The sequence below is a fragment of the Notamacropus eugenii genome, chromosome 6 (assembly GCF_028372415.1).
Source record: "Notamacropus eugenii isolate mMacEug1 chromosome 6, mMacEug1.pri_v2, whole genome shotgun sequence".
Taxonomy (NCBI): Eukaryota; Metazoa; Chordata; class Mammalia; order Diprotodontia; family Macropodidae; genus Notamacropus; species Notamacropus eugenii.
The window spans coordinates 190,259,624-190,275,841 of NC_092877.1; the positions used below are offsets into that span (position 1 = coordinate 190,259,624).

At 34.4% G+C, this 16,218-nt stretch overlaps 1 protein-coding gene across 2 annotated transcripts in view; it reads right to left on the reverse strand.

The window, feature by feature from the left end:
- Nucleotides 1-6,109: 6,109 nt before the first annotated feature.
- The window catches only part of POU1F1 (POU class 1 homeobox 1), a 28,441-nt gene continuing 18,332 nt past the window's right edge, over nucleotides 6,110-16,218 (reverse strand). For both annotated transcript variants that reach the window (XM_072620118.1, XM_072620119.1), the window contains 4 exons: nucleotides 11,102-11,326; nucleotides 8,556-8,720; nucleotides 7,748-7,808; nucleotides 6,110-6,362 (listed from right to left, as the gene is read on the reverse strand). In XM_072620118.1, coding sequence (XP_072476219.1) covers nucleotides 6,167-6,362; nucleotides 7,748-7,808; nucleotides 8,556-8,720; nucleotides 11,102-11,326 — 647 coding nt within the window. In that variant the 3' untranslated portion in view covers nucleotides 6,110-6,166. The remainder of the gene's footprint in view (nucleotides 6,363-7,747; nucleotides 7,809-8,555; nucleotides 8,721-11,101; nucleotides 11,327-16,218) is intronic.

A 16,218-nucleotide genomic window follows, 5' to 3' on the forward strand; every position in this document is an offset into this window, starting at 1 on the left:
CAAAAAAACTCCTAATTATTATTTTTTTAATTTCCTGTTCATTGGTGGTGAATTCACCTTTTTCATTTTTGATACTGGTAATTTGGTTTTCTTTTTTAAAATCAAATTAACCAAAGGTTTATCTGTTTTATTTTTTCATAAAACCAACTCTTAATTTTATTTATTAGTTCAATAGTTTTCTTGATTTCAATTTTATTAATCTCTCCTTTGAGTTTCAGTATTTCTAATTTGGTATTTAATTGGAGATTTTTGATTTGTTCTTTTTCTAGCTTTTTTATTTGCATGCTCAATTCATTGATCTCTTTTATTTTATTAGGAATCCTTCCTTGTCCCCAACAGCCTAGAATGTGGAGAATCCTTCTTTGAGCCCCTTTAGGTTGGCTTCAAAAAGGATATCAGCCCATTTTTGGAATACAGATAGTTGCCTGATGAAAATTCAAACATCATATATTAGATACAATTCACTGCCAATTCCCCTTCATTCTAAAATTGAGATTTTCAGACTTTTTAAACTTGATTGCAAGGGTATTTATTTACATCTCAACTTTAATGTTACAGTCATTTATTACCTACCTCTTAATAATGACCATCCCATTCAAACTTCTTTTCCTTAGTTTCAAGTCCACACACAACCTACCTCCTTTCTTTCTTGAACCAGTGTTTTCTTTATTTCCCTTATTTTCCAAGCCCACCAATCAACTCTGTCAATTTGCTTTACCCTTAAATTATTCTACTTTGTCTTGTTTACCTTGCCTTGAAAAGTACTTTCTCCCTTTCCTTCTTTAATCTCCCTGTTCAGATCCTATTCCATAATCCTCCTTTATCCTCCTTAATTCTTAATCCTTTTATATCTTCATTAATTTTCTTTGTTCCCTTCTTTCAGCATGGAAGTAGAATCTGTACTGATATTTGGGCCTAATAATTGTTCTCTTGCCAATTTTTTTAATTAATAAATCATGCTTCTATTTATAATTGCATACATAATGTTTGCTTTATTAAGTATCTTACTATTCTTGACCCTGGAAAGCACTGACTGCTACAAACTGATTTGTCACAAGGCAAAGAAAATACAAGTAGAGACAATGTGGTGCTATGGAAGGAACCAGAACTTTGGTGTCAGAAATATCTAGATTAGAATTCCCTCTCTGGTATTTACTGTGTGACCACAAATAAGTTACTTAACCTCTAAGCTTCAGTTTTCTTTTAGTAAAATGGAAATAGTGTAGAATATGCCTGCCCTACAGGTTTGTTATAAGGACTACTTGAGATATGAGTATAAATTGCTTTGCAAATTGTAAAGCACCTTATAAATGTCAGCTGTTTACACTGAGTGCATTCATAGAATCAGAGTTGAAAATTTCATTCAAAGCCAGATAGCCTAACCCATTCAAGTGCTAGCTTATATCTGGTAGTCATTCAACTTTTACTTGAAGCCTCTGGTGAGGTGAACACAGGATCTCCTACACAGCCTACTCCACTTTTAGACAGCTCTCATGATTTGGAAGTTTTTCCTTACATCAGCTTTAAATTAGCCTATTTGTAACTTTTCCCCATTGTTTCTAGTTAAGTAAGCTCTTTTCAGCCAAACAGAGGTATCCCTTTCCTATGTATCAGACTGAAATACTTGAAGACAGCTATCATGCCCACCCCTACCCAGCCAAGAGTTATATTTTCCATGCTAAATAATACCAGTTCTCTTCACCAATACTCATAGAATGGTCATCCTGGCAACTCTTGGACTGGCTGCCTTTGGGAATGGAGCTAATTTGCTTAAGAGTCTTGAGAGTTGTATTTCTTCCCAACTTAGGAAGAGAAGTTATTGGGGTATCGGAACAGGAAGGTGGAGGTTTCCATTGCAGCAACAGTTTTTAAATTTCTTTGGAGAGTGATGTAAAGAAAGAGCTGGGTAGAGCAGGTGGCACCCCTGCCACAGTGACTGATAGACTACACTTTTCAGGAAACTGACTTGAAGACTTAGAGTGGCTGCAGTTTTATTTTTCCATTACCTCACCTTCCTTTACCTTAGATAATTCACCAGGAAATGACTGAACCATCCCTATTCTAGTAGGAGAAACTGCTGGAACAAGCCCAAACCTCCATTCTCTAATTCTCCCTTAATATATTTCATCAACACATTCCCTTTCTCTAAGTCAGAAGCCTATCAATTCAGCAAAAGATCGGTCACAAGTATAAACCGAGTTTCCCATGATATTTCATCAAGGAAAACCAAAATAGAGTCTTTGCCTTCAAGTTGCTTATATTCTCAAGAAGACAAGGAGGTAGATAAAAATAGATTAAATGGGAAATATGAGACGGAAAAGTTTTAAGATCTGGGGGAAAGCTGGAAAGGCATAGAACACATGGGATTTGAGCTAAGTTTTGAAAGAGGTCAGAGAAACTAAGAGAAGTGATGGGTGAAACATCACAGGCATGGGGACAATTAGTGCAAAGCTATAGAAATACGCAGTGGAGTTTTATGCTTTAGGAATTGCCAATAGACCAACATCATAGGTAGATGAGGACAAAGTATAAGAAAACTGGAAAGATAGGAAGGGTCTAAATTGTAAAGATCCTTAAATATCAAACAAAGGAGTTTATATTTGATTCTAGATTTAATATGGAGTACCTAAAATGATTGCCAGGCTGGGCTTATGATATCTCTCTGGAAGAATACATTTATACTCAGGTTTTGCTAAAAGTGTGACTTATTTCTGCTGTAATAGAACTAGAATATTCCATTTTACACGAGTCCTTTTTTAATGGTTTGATTTTATTCTCTTTGCTTCCAGTCCCATTTTGCTTAGTAAAGCCTCTATCCTCTTAAGTAATTCTTACACTTAGAAAGTAAATGGATCTGTTCCAAAATATTGTCATCCATTGTCATTGTATCTGGTAACCTTCGAATGACTCAACAGATCAGGTAGTTCAAAGTGTTGAATTATTTCTCCAGCCCTGACCTCACTAAGAATTACTTTTCATTCTCCCAGTTCTTTGACCTTCCTTTTCAATGTCCTCATAATGCTCTTGTTCCTAATCTCTGGTCCCACTACCAGAATCAGGAAACTCCTATGGATTCCTAGTTGAAAAAAATCACAATACTTCCCAAACTAAGGCTAATGCAGAATGATAGTATTGAACCAATCACCCATTGTACATACAAATCAACAAAAAACATGCAGAGAAATAGCAATGATTCCAAAGGCATCCTACTTGTATATAAAATTGGCAGCTGTATAGCAGTATTCATTTTGGCATCATCAAATAGAAAGTATTAGAGAAGTTATTAATGGAAACTGAATCTCAAGATATTGTTTTAAATTCAATAACAAAGCAAACAAATATAAAATAATATTCAGAACAAAAATCACTTGGATTTAAATAAGAGAGAAAATAAAATATAACCATAAATAAAAGTATACTTCAAAATAAAATTCTACATCAAAATCGATGGACATAGAAACCAGCAAAAAAGATTTAAGTATTCAGTAGTGTATGTAAATATATAAATAACACAATCTATATGTATAATCATCCAGCAAAAATGAATTCAATATTCAATAATCTTTTTTAAAAGTGTTCAATTGGTAAAGGTACTTTATTCAATATATTTAAGCAATAATTTAAAACAAGAGCAAAATTTTACAAAATAAAGATGAAAAAATATAAAGATTACAATTTAATTTTTATACTGCCTATGTAATAATGTAGGAAATTCTCCTTAAGAAAAACAATAGAGGAAAAAACAACATTATTTAAACTCTCAAAGCAGGGAAAAAAGGAAAAATAGTCCCCTAAGCTAGAGACTTTTCACCCTCTTGATTGCCTTCTCTAGACCTGCTATAGTTTGTCAATAGCCTGTTAAAAGATGGTGCCAGAAATGGGCCCAATATTTTACATGCAGAAAGACCAGGGCTGAGCAATAACATGAACTCACTAGCCTAGACACTACTGTGTGATGGAGGGTAAGGTTGCATTGACTTTATCAGCTACCACAGGCTCACACAACATAAGTCCCACAGGCCACTTGCAGCCCACCAAAGGATTTCCAGTGGTAGATGAAAAATGTAAGGTTGCCACTGCTCACTCTTCTGTTTGTCACATGACCTGCAGCAACCAACTATCGCCAGTCTGTCTCTAGTCTAACCAATTTGCTGCCCAAAGAAGTTTAGCCTATTTTAATTTTGGTCCCTTCCAAGTTATGCAGGTCTGAGCTACCATATACACCATGGATTTAGATTGGGCTTGCTGTTTATCTAAACTCCCAAGATTGTTTTTTCAGACAAATTGCTACCTGGTCATTCACAATACCTTATGCAAAGCAAAAAGGGACTAGAACACTTAAATGGTTGAACGCTTTTAATAATTCTTACCTTACATTTGCTTAATTCAATTCATCAATAATTTATTAAGCACTTTTTATGTGCCAGGCACATTACTGGATATTTGGGATGCAAAGACAAAATCAAAACCATTTCTGTCCTTTTGCTACTATTTTGTATTTTGTATTTGTCAATTAACAAAGAACTTATACTTATGTTATTTCATTTAATACTAATAGTTTTGTGAAGTAGGGAGGGTATTATCTCCATTTTGTTAATCAGGTTATGATTTATTCTGAGTTGCATAAGTAGTAGATGGCAAAACCAAGGGTTGAATCTAGCTCTTCTGACTTTAGCACCCCAAAAATCTTAGTGCTAGAGCTGCACTGAAACTTTTGAGAGTCCCTATATGTTGAAACAAAACCAAAGCACATATGGAGTGTCAGACAGCTTCCAGAGCAGAGCCAATGGACCAAACCACAAGAGGAAAGGTTGGGGAGAGGTTGTTTAAAAAAAAATAAGTGACAAATATTTATTAAATGCCGTGTTAGGCTCTGTGCTAAAGAATATGAAGGAATAGACACCATAGTTCACACTCCTAAGGATCCTGTAGTCTAAGGAAAAGAAAAATGAAAGGAAATTGTAAAGTTACTTTCTCCCTATGATCATTTCAAGTACGTTCAGGATTTGGTCTATTACTACTGACTGAAAAAGCCACGACACTGTAGAGAGTATGGTTCATTTGGTAAGTACTCTTAAATGACAACTTAGAAAATATATATTTAAACGTACATTTATATAAAGCAATGCAGGCAAACACACCACACACAGTAAAAGCAAAATGTTCTTTTGGGGATTTACTTTTCATCACAGTGTGCCACTATTTATTTCCAAGTTTCAAATAGTTCATTCTTGAAAGTTGAATAAGTTCTACCCAACTATGTGCCCATGAGTTGAAAGAAAAACACTGGGCAAACCTAGCCTTTTCATTGCTAATAAAATACAGTCTAAGCTGCTAATGTTGGCCTTTTATGAGAGGACACCATCTCACAGGACATCAGAAGAACAGGCTGGGTTTGTAACAGGATGGGATTATAACAATAAACAAGCATGTAGCCACAGCCAAAAGTAGTTGTATGTTCAGATGGACATATGAAATGAATGTGCTACAGTTAATCTTCAAAGATTTTAATGTCTGGGAAGAATAACTAGCAAATTCATAATGCAGAGTTTTGCTTAGAGTTATTGAATATTATGCTTTAATTATGGGTATTAGTAGATAAAAATATTGATTTTCATCCTAATACAAAAATTCTAACACATTTGAGGAAATTTGAAACATAACTGTTCAATGCTCATCACAACTGAATCTTTAAAGAAGTACAAAAATTTTGATTCAAATAAGCTGTAAGAATTGATAATAGAAGTGTAACTAACATCCTAGTTAAATGTTTCTTTATCACTCTTCCTTATTGGTGACAGCCTTTCATAATTTATCTGATACCTCAGAAGCTTAGAAATAAAGATATGCTAAGCAGACTGTGTGAAAACAAACCTGTACTCTAATAGGTCTCCATGTGTGAATGTCATATTATTCCCATAAATAGCCATCTTTTAATTAAAATGTATCATGTCTTGTGAAAATAAATATTTTAAGTGAAAATATAATTTTAAAATAAGTTTTGAATGCTTTTAAAGTAATAAATTAGAGAATATAATAATTTACTTTCACAATTCTGTTTGGGAAGAGGCAACCCAAATAACTATATTCCAAATTTTGGCAGGGAAAATGAATGATAGAGAGATCCACTTCTTTAACATGGCACATCTCATCTATACTTCTGATGCTACTTAACCATAGAGGGAAATGAATTCTGGTGTAAACTTGTTTTCACTCTTTTTTCTCTCTGTCTTCTGTTGCAAAACCAAACTCTCACTACTTCTTTCTCCAGATTCAGGCCCTCGGCCATCCGCATAATCTCTTGAGAAGAGGGTTTACTTTGTCCTCCAAAATATCTTTCAAGAGCTTCCTTAGCAGCAATGCTGGAAAACATAAAATAGTATCATTTAAGTAAGAATTGGCAGATTCAAATATCTGTTCCTTTTGGTGCTAAATTTCTACAAAAGGATCTGAAAATGATTTTTAGGAACTTGAAAATATTTGTAACTCTAGAACCCTTCTTAATATGCTCATCTTGGTCAGTAGTAGTATTATAGCCAAAAATGGACTTCTCTTTACTATCCAAATCCAGCAAGAAAACAAAGGAATCGCAGATCACTGGTCTCCTTTTTTTATACCAGGAGAGGACACTACATTCTTTACAAGGGAAATACATTTCTAGACCCTTTTATTTAGAGATTACTGAATTTTAACTCAAACATTTGCGCAAATCTAAAGTATATGGAAGATAGAGTGATTTGAGCAACACAGATAGGAAAAAAAATTCCTCTCCAGCAACACTTCTTTTATTTGTGTTTGTATCCCAGATATTCCCCCTGTGTAACCCTGGAAGGGACATGTAAACACTCTGGGCCTCAGTTTCCACATTTGCAAAATGAGGAGGATTAACTAGGTGATCTCTAAAGTTTATTTCAAATTCTAAATCTATGCTGTGATCATAGGGTAACTCAAAGAATGAGAGGTTTGTTGCCAGTCATGCTTCAGTGTAAAATCAAGAATTTAGAAAAAGAAATTAAAGCACAAACAATAATCTTAAAAAAGACTTGCTTCTCTTTATTTCATTGTTGTTTGTTTCATTTTTTAATTCTTGCTTTTATCTGCTTGTAAGGCCTAGAGGATCTTGGGGTACTGAAACTGTAGTACATCAGACTCACATAATTCTTTGAAGTTTGTTATTCTTCTAAATGGTTTTACTGAGAATATAAGTGGACTATCACAAATCCACTGCAATTAAAGGAGATTTTCTAATGTAATCAAGGCTTTGGAACAAGAATATGTGTTCTATCAGTAGGAGGAAGGAGTCCAGAGACAAAATCTTTATGGTCTCTAGTTGCCTGGCTGCTTTGTGTTCCAAAATATAGAGCCAACAAACTTTTCACTTCTTTATTAGACTGTGAACCACTTGAGGGCAGGTGCTGTCTTTTATATTTCTTAGTGTGCTGTTTTACACAGAGCCTCATAAATGTCAGTTGCCTGCCTGATTGACTTTTGGAGGAAAAATATACTTTAATGAGATGACCATGTAAGGTTCAACCTTTCTAAAGGAACTGAAAGTATGCCTTTGAGACCTAAGAAAACCCTAACATAAATAAGAAACACTTTCTTGTGAGGAAGTGGTAGCACCTCAGCTAAAGGCTATATAGCTCAAACCCAGAAAGTCACTGCACTTGGCAAATAAAGATGGTTTACCCTCCATTAAATTACTGCATTTTGTTGCCAAATTTTAATGTCTCAAATGCATAATTACCTTATGGTTGTTCGCCTTTTCCTTTTCCGTTCATTTGTCCCAACTTTATCATTGTATAAAGCTATATTTATGGAAAACAAAGAAGAATACACACAAAGAAAGAACAACAACTTTTAATGGCATTTGGTTTCTTTAAAACACGACAGAATTAAGGCTTATAATATTTTCATTAAATATTATGGCATCTTTGCAAGTAGCTACTTCAAGATTGAATAAAATTACTAGGAAAATTATTAAAGCAAAACTATAAACTTTACAACAATTATTTTCTATTTTAACAATTTACATATTTCTCTAAGATTTAAAATCACATTTTCAAATTCTGCTCCTTCATTCTCTACTCTCCTTTCATGATCTTTTTTACCATTAGTGTGAGAGGTATTTTAGCAAATTAATAAGTCATCTCAAAAGCAACTCTATTTTTACTTGAGATTTGCATTGTAGAATGCTGTAACTAATATCAAGTTAAGAACAGATTCATATATTATCACATTCATATGTTATACATTTACAAAGTAGAGGAGAAACTATCTAAATGAATTTCAATTTCACCCCTTGCCTACTTTTATTTTTCTTCTAAGCGTTTATTCATTCATTGCTAAATGCTGTTTCCCTTCAAAACATTTATTTTCTATACTTAAGTTCTTTCTTTTTAAGGAGAGAATCTGAGATAGCAGAATGCCCACTTAAAAAATCTCTTTTAACATTAAAGAAAGGGGGGAAGATCTTCATTTATCGTTAATCTTTCCACAAAGCAATTATTGATATATTTGAAATTCTAGAAACTGCAGAAATGTAGCTATGGTACCTCCTACTTGCTCAGCTTCATCCAACCATTTCGATAATATCGATTTGAGTTTGCAAGCATTTTTAAAACTGAGCTGCAGGTTTTCAAATCGGCAAATAGTTGTTTGACTGAATTCAGAGCCATGCACTGCAGCCAGGGCCTCCCCAACATTTGTCTGGGTGTAGCCTGTAGATGAACAACAACAATGATGATAAATAACAATAATATTATTTTGCTAGCAGTTCTTAACCTTTTGTATGTGTCATGGACTCTTTAGCAAGACAGATTAAGTCTATGGACATCTTATAAGAATAATATTTTTATTTTTATTATATTGTGACTTTTTTTATTCTGAATTTGAATACAGCCTCACACACCTACTATGCTGAGTCAGTTACTTAACCTCTATATGCTTCTGTTTGCTTTAGTTTCTTCATCTTTAAAAGGACAATAATGGTCCCTACTTCATGTAAAATGAGTTAAGATTTGTAAAGAACTTTGTAAATCTTAAAGCATTATGCAAATGCTAATGATTGCTATAATTATTATATTAAATGCATAAAATACATGATTTCAAATGAAGCCAATTATGCTGAAATAGTTATTAAAATATTTTTAAAGCCCTAGATTGGCCTCACCTTCCCTCCTCACACAGCTAGAGCTATGTCTTTACACTTGCCATTGGTAAAAATCTTCAATAATCTTTCTTTATCTATTATTAAATGTTGTTTATTAATTGTTATCAACTAATAATTAACGATAGTTTTGGATTATTTAACAGACTCCACCAAGGGTTTGACAAGTATAGGAAATGAAAAGTACAATGAGAAATCATTGATCATCTTTTGAAAGTATCGAGTTGTATCCAACCGGTAAATGGAATATGGTTGGTTGTTAACCTTCTTTCTCCAAGAGGACCAAAATGGCATCACCATGATAAAGTGAAGTTTCAGGGTGTCCAACTGTGACTGATCAGACCATTCCAAACTTGGAATGCTCTTCTACAGACTGGGCACAGATAGTCTGTGTGAATATTTGAGGTGGTTACTCCAAATTTGCGCATCTTATGTTTCCTAAATGGAATATGCATTCCACTACAAGAGAAGAAATTCTCCCTTGCTGTACCTGTCTTTTATGTCATTCAGCTAAGCAGAATACTAGGCTATCACCCCTTTCACAAAGGCATCTTAAGCCAAAGATCTTGTTTTGGATTGGTTACTATATTGGTTAACCTAGTTAACATATAATAATATTATGTTGAGTAATATTCATGATACCTAATAAGTATTTTTCTACTTTTATCAAATGATGTAAAAATTAATTTCTCAACCAGGAACTTTAAAAATTGAATTGTTCTAGTACCGATAAGGAATAGAAAGTATCTCTTATTTCCTTTATATAAGATGCTCATTAGGACACTATCATCATACACCATAATTCAGGACGTAGCTGAGCATATTTATTTCATTTGTTGCAAATGATTTTTTTTATTTCCCATCAAGAGGAACGGAGTCACAATAATGATCCAGAACCACTTTGTATTCCAAGTTGAGATAAAGCACGAAAAGCAGATGAACAATATCGGCAGTTAATATAAACAGAAAACCAAAATTCTATGTTGTTTAGATGCCAGGTGCTATTTGTGTTCACAATTCCCTGTAATTACATAATATTTTTGTGCCTAAGGCAAAAAATTGAATTCTTATGATTCACTACGATGAATGTCAACATGAAATGAATTACTGTCCATTCAAAGATAAGAATGATATTCTAGAATATGAACAACCATTATGATTTGAACAATGTTTGTTTCTTTTCTATTCTGAAAATAGCCTACATTTTAAGTAATTGCAAATTGTTAGAGCTACTTTTAGAATTAAAATTGGAATGGTTCTAACTCCTTCCCCCAATAAATCTCCAGGTGAGGAAGGCAGAAGAAATGTTGGTATTTTAACCAACTTTAAACTTTGGCTACCACAAGTATGTCATCATGTAAGACCCACGGAAACTTTATTTTTGTTTGCATGTTTCCCTCCCTTAGAAAAAACATCCCAGAATTTTTCCTCTTATTCTTTTTGCATTTTACATCTTTGTGATCATGGTGTCATAAGCATAATGAACCCAAAGTGACAGAATGGTAGCATATTTTTTCAATAATTTTCCAGATTCTTCCATTGAAAATCAACTCTGGAGTTAATTACACACTTATTTAACCTTCCCATGAGGTCCACAACAATATTTCTTGCTCTGTAATCATTAATGATTTCAAATTTGCCTTTATTTTGGCATGTTTCATTATCACAGTTAAGAAGCAGGCACTAGTACATACAGCCTAATGAGAACCTGGCATTTTCATTTCTTCTTTGAATTGTTAGTGCTGTTTTAGAGCTGAATCAGTCAGGACATTCATGTGTGTACCATGATGGTGACAGTAAAAGATGGCAGAAAGAGGGTTTAGTTAACTCTTTAATCCAGAGTAGGACTGTAGAATTACAAGCTTGGCCTTGATCACTTGTGTATGATATTTAACTCTATGAGACCCAGAGCAAGACATAGCAAATACATACCTAATTTAATTCTCCTCATTTTGAACTCATTGGCAAACTTTTCTAATTCTTGGATTTCAGGAGAATCCATGTCAGTTGGTTCTTCAACTGGTTTGCTTTTTCGATGGAATTCTTGCTTAAAATCAATGGCTGTGGGGTCATCTCCCAGGAGAGGCTGATGCATGGGAGGAAAACCGTGACTCAAAGCATGGTCAGGAAACTTATAAAGGCAAGGGGTTAAGCTACCTGCTAGAATGGTAAAAAAAAAAAAAAAAGAAAAGAAAAGAAAAAAAAAAAGAAAGAACTAGGTAAAATAATCCTTCATTTCAGCACTACTACCACTACTACAGTCTACTTACTAGTACTGCAACCACTACCAGTCCTAGTACCAATACTACCATAACTTCTACTAGGGCTGCTGTACACACATAAAAGTGTACATGCATACACACACACACACACACACACACACACACACACATACACACCCCACTTCTTACCTAAGTCCTAGTAAGCTTTACAGTATAGTTAGTTTTGCTTTAGTGAAATGACATAGAAGTGCCTTTGCTTTCATTAACAAAGAGTGAGTGGGCAATACAGACAACGTTCAATAAAGAGTAGTAAGTAACTTTAAAATGTCAGATATGAATATTCTTATGTAAAAATCATGATTATTTAATCTCAAAGAAGAGGAAAAAGAAGTATAAGGATTTTTTTAATATTGTCAAGAAGATTCCAGCATTGTCTATAAAGTAATAAAGATTTTGAAAAGTTCCATAAAAATTGCCAGTCAGATTTCTTAAGAGAAGGTTATTAGATATAACTGGCTCATTTCCTAATTATCCATTTAATGGCTTACGAGTAAAGTAGGAAGCTGGGAGAGGAACAATCCTGGATAAAGCACAAACTGGAGGATCAATTCATGAATACTGGAGAGATGACTATACAGAAAGGCTAAATGACTTAAAGGGGGTCCAATCAATAAGCAATAAGAGAAGAAAAAGACATGCTTTCTAATGTTCTAGGTGCTGGAATAAAGTAACTACACTGAAAACTATTTCATGGACCAAAGAAAAGTCCAAGAAGGACCAAATCAAGCCTCGGTTCCAAATCTCCCACTAACTCTGTGTGTATGTTGGACAAATCACTTGACTTCCCTCCGACTTATATTCCCCACCTTCTCAAACAGAAAATCTGCATAAAGGGCTTTGCGACTGTCACTGTTATTCTGTACAGAGCACTTTTGAGTAGTTGTCACCCAGGAGATGAGGACACTGGGAAGGAATGCTTGCTGGTAAAACAGAGACCTTTCAGCCTCCTATTATTTTGATGGACAGAATTAACCTACATTGTGTTTGTATTTTTCCTTACAATCATGATCTTGTGGCATTCATCAGTGGAGCCTCCACTTTCAATTGACATTTAATTGTGGATTATACAAGTGAGAAATTCTGTTGTACAAAAATAGTGAATAATTAGCCATGTTGCTGATGGGTGTAAATCATTAACATTAAAGGAAGAAGGAAATAAAAATCATCTTCCACAAATGACTCAAAATATTTGCTTCAGAATTTCATGCTTCCTGATTATTTCAAAAACATATTCAGAAATCTAAAGCATGTATAACAGCTTGCATTTTGATGGAATGTAATGTGAAAAACTTGCTAAATTGAGAAAAGAAGCAAGTAGGTGAGAAAATGGACTATTTTATGATTCAAAGATAGTTTTATATGGCTTCCTGGTTCTTATAGACCAAGGATTCTTAAGTTTTGTGTGTGTGTGTGTGTCATGGACCCTTGAGATCTATAGACCTTTCTCAGAATAATATTTGGTTGCTTATATTCACAATTGAAGGAAATGCTAAATTCCAAGTAGATGTTAGTAAAAATAAAAATCCAAGTTAATAAAAAACCTGTAGATTGTCTACAGATCTCTGCATTCTAGGTTAATATCCTTCATTATGGACTATTTAGTTTAAAAACAATCGCCCATACAATGTAGCACCTTATTTTTAGAAAGAAAATAAGGAAGTCATGTAAAGGTAAGAAATAAAAGTTAAGACAAAGAGGTAGAATGCATATTGCTTTACTTTTAAAAACAAAACCTAGTGGTTGCTAGGATTTGTCAGAAAGTTTTCTACTTAGTGCTTTCTACTTTGGGGGTACTCAGAGCATCTCAGGACTGTTGATTTAGAACTGAACATATACTCATCTGGTCAACTCTGTAGATTAACTTGGGAGTGTTATGTGTGAATCACACTGGAAAATTCCCATTGCAGTTGCTTTAGAGTAGCATTTGTAGTGAATTCTTAAAAACTGCTAAGAAATCTGCCAAGGGTAGTTTCTGATAACATAAATGAAAAATGAAATGTTCATGTAAAAGAAAAATTAATTGATGAGTTCAATATGAATTACATATGTGTGTACATGTACACATGCATGCATGTGCATATGCATCTATACATATACATATATACATATATGTACACTACATGTTTTGCTCAGAGTAAAATAAACATTAATCATCCATAACAATGTTAAACTGATTTTACTTATGTTTCAACATGAAACAGGTCACTCCTCTTCAATAATGTTTTCATATACTTCAAAGGATGAATTTGTTTCATTTCCATGTATCATGACTGTATCCCTCATTTAACTTTCCTAAGAGGTGCCAAGTCATTGAAAGTAATTATTCCATACCTAATTCATGTCAATTAATTTTACTTTTACATAAACTTTTCATTGTGAACTCTTGCTCAGCTCCAACCAGATTTCTCAGCAACTTAAAAGAATTTTGCTTTCCATTAATGTTGTTCTTGTGCCATGGTCCTATTATCATATGACAGCCTTATCCATCTATACACAACATTTTATGCCTTTTTCCCCTCTAAGAGTCTAACACTCTGTCTATTACATGTTCCTTTAGGGATGCTGGATAGAAGATGGCATAGGCAGTTCTTGAACTAAATGAATAAACCTAGAGGGTTAGTGAGAAGTGTTTGATGATGATCTTCTGTGACATAAGGATTACTGAGGGAGGGATGATTGACCCAAATGATCTACAGCAAACTTCTCAGGGCTAAAAAAAAAACACCATAAGGTCATTAGCTTGGCGAAATCTGGGAGAAAGATATGAATTGATGACATGGAATATCTATAGCCATTTATTTTTCAAAGTGCTCTCACTTTCATTACCTACTTGTATCTTTCCAACAACCTCATTAGTTAGACAAGCCAGGCGTAATTATCTCTAGTTTTCAGGTGGGGAGTGTAAGTCAGAGGGATGTCAAGTGATTTGCCCAACAAGATATGCAGAGTTAGTGGGAGATTTGGGACTTGGACCTGATTCCTTCCTTCTTAGGTCTTCTTTGGTCCATGAAATGGCTTTCAGCATACTTGTTTTATCTACTATGTTTAGATATGTAACAACCAACCTGTATTTACAAACACAGTTCATTTAATTGAGCAAAGCAATTTTCTATACTTGATTTCATTAGCAGACTAATTTGTATGGGCAAACAGTATTTACTTAAGATGCTACCCCACCATATTTCAAGAGCTTTCAGTGTGACTTACTAATTGAAACATAATGCAGAATAATACACATAGCAATAAAACAAAACAGGATCCTCTTAAATAGGGCTCCTTGAATATTCTAAATACTTAATAAATAGTTGTATCATTTTTGAAGCAGTATTGATGATAGCAGGTATCTGAGGTGAGTCAACTAGTCCTAAAAAGAGCACTGAATTTGACTATAAGATTCTTGACATCCAATATAATAGAGGACACACAGTGTTTTCAGCGTTTATCTAACAAAAGAAAAATACGTGTGTTCTTCAGCAAAACCATTTTCATTCTGGCACTAACCTCAGTAATTTTTTTCGTGTGACAGGTAGACACATCCCAATGGAAAAAAAATGTGTTGTTTTTTTCCTCCATTAATTCATTTCTACAAATAATTATGGTGTACCTGCTAAATTCAAGATACTGTGCTAGTTACTTTAGTACAGACAACATCAGCCATATGTTAAGTACCATTTGTTTTGAGGGCTATATAGATGCCTAATCTTTCTACAGGCTATGTGTTTGTTTAAAGATTATTTAGGAACATATGTGCTGCAAGGATGTTATACACATTTACTAAAGTACTTCTAAGCATAAAAACCCACTGGCAATACCTGCTTGCATATGTAGCTACTTGAACAGATTTAGAAACTTTTTGATTATTCCCTACAGCACAAAATATATTCATTGGTTTTGAGTAAGTAACCCACTATATAATCTGAAAATTGTTTCATACATCTGTGTTAGGATTTAGTGGTGATTTGGGTAGGGATATAAATCGCTTCAAAGTAATAAAAGTAGAAAAAGGGAAGCATGAGATTTGCTTTGTACAGACCTGATTTCATTCATTGCTCTGAGATGAGACATGCTGCAGCCTGCAACATGTGACCTGAGAGGAAATAGCTCACAACATCCCTGGAGTTGTGGGCTTGATGCCTTAAGAACAAGTGAAACAGCTACCTAGGTAAAAGAGGCCGTTTGATCTTAAATGTCAGGAACATGTATCTTCCCTTTGTTCTACCCTTTCCTTCCACTCTTCCCCATCAGAGCCTTTTCTGAAGGATGTTTTACCGTCATCATTTCTCTCTCATAATGGGACAGCACTGAACAACTCCTCTTCACCCATAAAGAAAACAGCTAAATGGACCTCTTAATGTGATGCAGAGGTAAATGATGATTTCTTTGTCCTCTTCTAGTAGTTGGCATAACCATGACAAAATGGGGCAGTTGGTGGTGTGGTGGACAGAGCACCAGTGCAGGAGTCAGGAGGACCTGAGTTCAAATCTCACCTCAGACACTGGACACTCACTAGCTGTGTGACCTTAGTCAAGTCACTTAACCCCAACTGCCTCATCCTGGGTCCTCTCCAGTCATCCTGATGAATATCTGGTCACTGGATTCAGATGGCTGTGGAGGAGAAGTGAGGCTGGTGACCTGCACAGCCCTCGCTCACTCAAAACAAAGTCAAGTGCAAGTCATGTCATCATTTCTCTGATGGTATAGTGTTCTTCAGCAACGAATGACAGACACACTTTCCATGACATAAATAGGGCCAATCGGTGTGGGTAG